This window comes from Mandrillus leucophaeus, unplaced genomic scaffold (assembly GCF_000951045.1).
Source record: "Mandrillus leucophaeus isolate KB7577 unplaced genomic scaffold, Mleu.le_1.0 Scaffold35, whole genome shotgun sequence".
Classification (NCBI taxonomy): Eukaryota; Metazoa; Chordata; class Mammalia; order Primates; family Cercopithecidae; genus Mandrillus; species Mandrillus leucophaeus.
In genome coordinates this window covers 5,310,463-5,317,805 of record NW_012103698.1, presented here as the reverse complement: position 1 = coordinate 5,317,805, position 7,343 = coordinate 5,310,463, and the positions used below count along the sequence as shown (strand labels likewise).

Here is a 7,343-nt window from a genome sequence, read left to right as displayed (position 1 = left end):
ACCAGCACACTCATGTTTGGAGTCTGGCCCAGAGCAAAGAGCCTGAGTTGCTGTTGGCCAAACGTTGGTCTGTGCTTGTCAGACTGGTTGAAGACTTCCTCCCTGGTCTATCCTTCACCTCTTATGCCATGGTTTTGGGAAACACTGTGCTCAGCGGGCTGAACTGCTTCCTAGGTGTGCGACTAGGGTGCCAGCCAGGTCAGGAATGTCCAGGACTGGAAGAAACGCAGGGTCAGAACAACAGCACAGGCCGATGAGGAGGCTGCCCCACCAGGAGCTCTGCTGAAGGCTGCAGCCTCTCTGCTGAGAGTCAACCACTGTGCTGACTCACCATCCTTGTGGTTGAGAACCCATCAGCAAATTGGCAGCTCTGCTGAACCCTGGAGCTGCAAAATATAGGCCGGGGAACCTCAGCCGGAAGGGATTTCAGTTAGTGACAGGTTTTCTATTCTTATATGGAACTACAAGGGGCCCAAGAGGACCTGGGCATTTCCCTCTCTAGTCCCCGGAAGGACCATGAAACCAGGCCAGGAAGCAAGGCTAAGGGCAGGGCAGGGTCTGTTTGGACTGCTGTAAGTCCCACCTTGCTCTGTTTGTTTTTTTCTGCTATGTCTTAACCTAGATCTAGCAGGGTCACCATCTCAGTCCCCTGGTGAGCTTAGCTCCTGTCTCCCAGAGATCTGGAATGACCTTATTAGACACCTCCAGCAATTTCAGACTGAGGCTTCAGCCTGTATAAGTCAGGGGCAAGGACTGGGGAGGCAAGAGGGTTAAGGGAGTGAGAGGCGAGAGTTACAATCCACACTGTATTTTATGTCAACAGCATCCCCTGGAGTACTGCAAAGCTCTAAGTCAGATGTCCCAGTGGGGGGCACCACCATTCCTAGACTTTCTCCCCTGCCTGATGATCCTTCTAGCAACATCAAATCAGCACGTAGCACTGTACTTGGCCATTAAGGTAGTAAATAAATGCCTGGTGAGTGTATAATAGTTTGGTAGATAGAAAGATGCCCCCCCCGCAAAGATGTTCACATTCTCATTCCCAGAACCTGTGAATATGCTATCTTAATAGCAAACAGGATTTTGCAAGTGTGGTTAACATTAAGGATCTTGAGATAAAGAGATTATCCTGGATTATCCAAATGGGCCCAATCTAATCCTAAAAAGCAGACAGCCTTCCCTGGGTGCAGTCAGAGACAGAAATGCATCTAGGGGAAATGGGGTCAAAGAGAGGGCCATGAGAGAAGGATTCCATGCCCTGTGGCTGGTTCTGAGAGGTAGGGACTCTACATAAGGACAGAGCAAATGTCTTCTAGGAGTTCAGGGTGACCCCAGTTAGCAACCAGAAAGGACCTCAGTCTTACAATCCCACGGAACTGTCAAGACCAGAATGAGCCAAGACAAAGACTCACCCCGAGAGCTGCCTCTAAGGAATGCTGTCCTGCCGAGACATTGATTTCAGTCCTACGAGACCCACAGGACTTCTGGCCCACAGAACTAAATGATAGTAAGTGTGTGTTTTAAGCTGTTAAAGTTTTGGTAATTTATTAAAGTAGCAACTGATAATTAATACAAATGGCTGTAAAATGGAATGCATTTTGTAATCGAACATAATTTTCTTGGCTCTGGTGTCCCTAGTTTCCTTGGTGGTTGCCAGTGGTAGAGAAGTCCTTCTCCATGGTTAGCTGTGTGCTAGTGATGGGAAGGGCATCCTTTCTCTGGTCCCAAGTGCTTCTTGGCACGCTGGGTTTACTTTTCTGCTGATGTCCCCTGGTATAGGTGTTGCTAGAGCCTGGCGTTTTTAGGAAGCACATAGAACTCTCTGCTGCTTCAAAGTCAGTCAGTGGCTCCATCCCAGGCAGGTGCTCCAGACCCATCCCATTTATTAATCATCTATTCTGTACAAGAAACTTGATGAATTTTATTTCATTTAATTCTAACAACTATATGAATTAGGTAATGTTATCCCCATTTTACAGGGAGGAAAGTTGAGGCTCAGAGCAAGTGAACATCTCACCCAGGGTCACTAACAAGAGCTCAGGGATTGGAACCCAGAAGAACATGCTTCCCTTCTCTTCTCCAAGAGTCCTTTTAGGGCTGGCAAGTTGATGCAAGCTGCAGCTCATGCCTTCAGACCATGCTGGGTCCAAGAAAATGTATGGATCTCCTCCATTACAAAGTTTGACTCCAAGAGAAGCCCATAAGTGGCTTCCAGCCCCTCCTACCTGACTGTGCCCTGCCCTTCACCACTTCCTGTCTTCCTGAGACCCAGTGGCAGAGGTGTCTGTCGGGGCTGCTACCTGGGAAAGTCCACCGGGGGAGTGCATGGCAATCTCACCTCTCAGATCATCTAGGGGTTCCTTTCCCCACCCAAACTAGGCTTGGAGGTTGATGTCGGTGTGGTGTGGAAGATGTTGGGGAGAAGCTGCAGGTGCCTTCTTACTAGCTCTTCCTTAAAATTTGTCTCTCCCTCTCCTTGTTAGTCTGTTTTATAACTCACACTCTAGCAGGGGGGAAGTAAAGGAGCTTATCCCGTTCACGGATCCTATAACCCGTGGTGTTTATTACCTTGTAGCTGGTGCAGTGTCCTTTGAGCCTGGCAGTTTGGTTTAGATTCAAGTGTCTATTCTTTGCAGTCTTTCTGGGGTTGGTAGCAGAGAAAGAGAAAACAGGTAATTCGATTACTTAAGTTCTTCGTGTGTAAAAGTTAAAGCCCTACCACAAACGTGTGAGTGGGTGTTATATTGTAATAACCTGGACACCGCCAATACAGCTTCCTTGGGGCTTTTGTGTCCTCAGGCCCACCCGAAGGTTCTCTTCTCAGTCATGTGGGATGGATTTACTTCGTCCCTGGCTTGCTCTGGGCCTCAGTTTTCCTATTCTAGGGCAGAAGAAATCTGGGTCATTAAAAAAAACAAAAAAAACAAAAAAACCAAAACCAAAACCAAAAAAACACTCCTGATAGAAGTCGGTTGATGCTTTCGACCTGCAGCCTCCTTGAGGTTAATAGTCCAAGTAATTTCCTCAGGGGCCCTGGCTGGCCTGTTGAGAGTAGACCCATGAAGTGTCTGGATTTGCTGTGATAGGAGCCACCTCGGCTGTCTGTAGAGATAAGCCCTGCCCCTTGTTCCTACTTTGAGCTTGAAAAGTCCCTTATCCAACTCTGGAATGGGAACTAAAAGGGGTTCCTTCTGGGGTTACTCAGAAGAGGAGAACCATGCAGTCTTGGCTGACAGACATCTGAGGTTGGTCATCCCGCACATTACCAGAGACTCAGCAATGACCAGCCTGCAACCATCCTGCCTTTCCCCAGGGAGCTGGGCTCCAGCCGTGGAGGGCAGACTGGAGACTCCTTTGCCTTTCAATACTGTCTGGCCTGTCTCGGGTCCTGCACATCTTTTCTCTGCTGATTTTGTGGCTGTGGTTAACTTGGCTAACCTTTCAGTGAAATAATGTCTAGTGGCATTCCTTTACATTTTCCATGTGCTGTTTTTTCCATAATTCAATTTTCTTCAGGGCTGAGTTTGGGTCTTCATTTTTCCACCCACAGGCCTAGTTAAGCTTCACTTTGTGCTCCAACTTGCCTGCCCCAGACTTCTTGGATGGACATTGTCAATCTGGTCATATTGAGAGTGAAACTGCCACCTAGTGGTCACTGGAGATGTGCCTGCCTTTTCATGAGTTCTCTTGTTACTCGTTACTGGAAACATCAGTTGACGGTTTTCTTCTAAACTAACTCAGAAGCTGTGAAGTGAATCAGACCAAACAATTTATCTGCTTCAAATCCACATTGTAAAGAGGTTTAATATAAAGAAATATTTTCAAATCAAAATAAATAATGAAGCAACAATCAGATAGACATGTACTCCTTTGCCAAACTGGAACACATTTTTTTTCTTTGACTAAATTTCAATTCAAATGAAGTCCTAGAAAGACAAAACAAATCAACTAACAAACAGCCCAACAAAAACACCTGAACCAAACAGCCTAGCAAAAAGTGGAATGGTCATTTTCATTTATCCAACACAAATGTACTTAGTGCTGGGCTGGTTCTGGTAGGCCAAGTGTTCAGTGGGTACCTGAGCAGCTCATTATGATACAACATGGCAAGTTAAAAGCAGGTGAAGGAATGCAGTGGGAGAAAACAAAGAGGACTTGCTAACTCTGCAGAGCAGTGACATTTGAACAGACTTGTCAAGGAAGACTAGATTTAGTCAGGCGGGAGGGATAGAGGGCAGGGAGGGAATTCTACCCCACTAAGGAAGAGCATGTGCAAGGCCTAGGGGAATGAAAGAGAAGAATGAGTTTAGGTGTCTGAAAGAGGTTGTCTTATTAGGTTTCCTGTTGCTGTAACAGAATACTACAGAATGGGTCATTTATAATGAAGAGAAATTCATTTAGCGTATGGTTTTGGAGGCTGGGAAGTCCAAGAGCATGGTGCTGTCCTCCGGGGAGGGCCATCCTATGGCAGGGAGGCAGAAGGGCAAGAGAGGGAGTGTGAGAAAGAGAGACAGAGACAGAGAGGGAGGGAGGGAGGAAAAGGGGGCCAGACTCCCAAGATTGCTCACTCACTTCTGTGATGACAGCATGCGTCTATTCACAAAGGCAGAGCCCTCAGGACTTCATCACCTCTTACAGGTCCCATCTCCCAAAACTGTAACAACAGCAATTAAATTTCAACAAGAGTTTTGGTGAGGACATTGGAACTATAGCAGATGTGTAGTATGACTAAAAAATATCATTAAGTCTAAAGCCTTGTAATGCATTAATTAACCACCTATTTTATATATTTATTGGTTACCTATCTTATTCACAGTAGATATAACGAAGGTATGAGACATGGAGAAAAATTTAAGATGACATGGAGGTATGTTGAAAAGATGTCAGTTCTTCCCAAATTAGTCTACAGATTCAAAACAAGCCCAATAAAAATCCCAGCAGGTTTTTTCTTTTGCGGAAATTGACAAGCTATTTCTAAAATGTATTTAGAAATGTGGAGCCAAAAATAGCCAAACTATCTTAAAAAAGATCAAAACTGGAAGATTCATACGACTATATACCAAGAACTTTAATAAAACTAAACGAATTAATTGTTGGGAAACTGGCAACAATTAAAACTGAATGTACATACACCCTCGGACCCAGCAATTCCATTCCTATGTACATGTACAACAAAAATGCATATATATTTAATAGAGATTTATACTAGATTGTTCAACACAATGGTATTAATAGCTGTAAACGGCGACTATCCAAATGCCCTTCAACCCTGTGGTGTCTTTGTATAACGGGATACTGTATAGCAATGAAAATGAATGATTTACAATTACACACAACACTCTGGATGCATTTCAGAAATATAACGTTAAGAAAAAGATGCCAGACTCAAGAGAATACACATTGTCCAATTCCATTTATATAAAATACAAAAATGGCTCCAAACCAAGTCTTACTCTGTCACCCAGGGTGGAGTACAGTGGCGTAATCACAGCTCACTGCACCCTCAAATTCCCAGGCTCAAGGATCTTCCTACCTCAGCCTTCTGAGTAGCTGGAACTACAGGAACATGCCACCACACCCACCTAATATTTTTTAAAAACTTTTTGTACAGATGGGATCTCCCTATGTTGCCCAGGCTGGTCTCAAACTCCTGCACTCAAGTGATCCTCCTGCCTCAACCTCCCAAAGTGCTGGGATTACAGGCATCAGTCACTGCACCCAGCCTAAAAAATGGCCAAAATTAATTGTAGTAGATTCGTTGTCCTAGCAGCTCTAACTCTTTCTCTCTTACAATCCATGCGCTTTGCCATATGACTGCAGCTCCTTTCACTGAAGATGTGGAGTGTATTTCCCCAGCAGGGTCAGGACTATGGTGAGACAATGAAGGCAATTTCCCCAGCCTTAAAATTAAGGAGGCACCAAAATCCTCAGTAATCAAGAAAAATAATATTTAATGCAATGTTTTTGAAAAATCAAAATTAATTCAAGAAAAATCCACTGTGGACAAAATGTCAAAATTTCAATAAAGACAGGAGCTGACCCTGCATTTACATGACTCAATTTACTAGCCTCACTCTACTAGCCTCACTCACTCTACTAGCCTCACTCTAATCCTGGCTCTGTCAAATCCTGTCTTGAATAAAGAGGATGCCTGCATATTTCTGTTCTCTTATTCTCTGCTATCACCATGGCCATGTCCTGGCTAGCCTGCTGGAGGCGAGCTGTTCCCAACCCCCTAGATGCAAGAGAAAGCCTGTAGGGGATCTGTCACGGTGGTGGGAAAAACTATAGGGAAAGGATGTAAACCTTCTGAAAGGTTGGAAGATCCTGCAGAGCCCAGGGGTAGAATAGCTGAAAGCAGCTGTTCTATAACCCCGAGGCAGAAGGCAAGGAGTAGGTACAAGGGAGTGTAGGGGAATTTGTCTTAAACAGGCTTGTTTACTTATGTTGACCAGCAACTGACCTTTGATCATCCCCGCACCTGTCATTCCCTGGAAAGTGAACAATAAATGTTAATTGCCTACAGATTGTGTTGGCTCCAGGTTTTCGGCATTGTGCCTGCACTGAATAAAAGCAAGCAGCTCCAGCTTCTCCAGGCTGCTGTCTGGCCACGAGAGTCAGGCAGTCACCTAGCTGCTCTTACCCTGCATGCCTGTGTCTGAGTACTCATTTCATCCATCGGCCAGGGTATGCAGGACAGACCCGACAAGAGCCCAGCCAAGATGAACTGACTTGCCTACACAACCACCCCAGGTGAGTGAGTGATAAAATACTGAAGTTTTGTGATTGTTATGCAGCAAGAGCTGAATGATGCACTGAACTATGTAGTTAAGGGTCAGGATAGAGGTTGCTTTTGGGAGAAGAGGCATGAAGTGGGCTTCTGAGGTGCTGCTGAGTTCTGTTTCTTAACCTGGGTGCTATTTACACAGTTGTATTCAGTTTGTAAAAATTTTATGTTTATGACCTGTACACTTTTCCATATTTTTATTTGAAAAAAAAAATTTTTAAAGGGTGGGTGACGTGGCTCCTATTTTTTTCAGGGACAACTTATCGAGATAAGATAAATAAAAGCAACAAGCACCAGAGACTGAGAATAAATTGAATTTGAACCAATATTCAGAAAATCTTTTAAAATATTTATTTTGGACTCTATCTGCAACTATTTATATGAAACCACTTAGAATTATTTAGGCCATTATTTTTAAATTCTGTTAGGCTTGACACAATCACAGCATAAGAATATTCTCTGAACCAGTATTTCATTTGGTTTGGGTTTTTGTTGAATTCATCTTTACATGTGGCTTTACATTGGCATCATTTCAATACAAATGGGACTAACGTAA

General features: G+C 44.3%; 1 protein-coding gene across 1 annotated transcript; it reads left to right on the top strand.

The window, feature by feature from the left end:
• The first annotated feature begins 455 nt into the window (after positions 1 to 455).
• Positions 456 to 2,392, top strand: LOC105546226 (chromosome unknown open reading frame, human C15orf53). The gene is given in 3 exon segments (XM_011989350.1): positions 456 to 572; positions 1,980 to 2,310; positions 2,313 to 2,392. Coding segments are annotated over 3 exon segments (528 nt in total).
• The last annotated feature ends 4,951 nt before the right edge of the window (positions 2,393 to 7,343 follow it).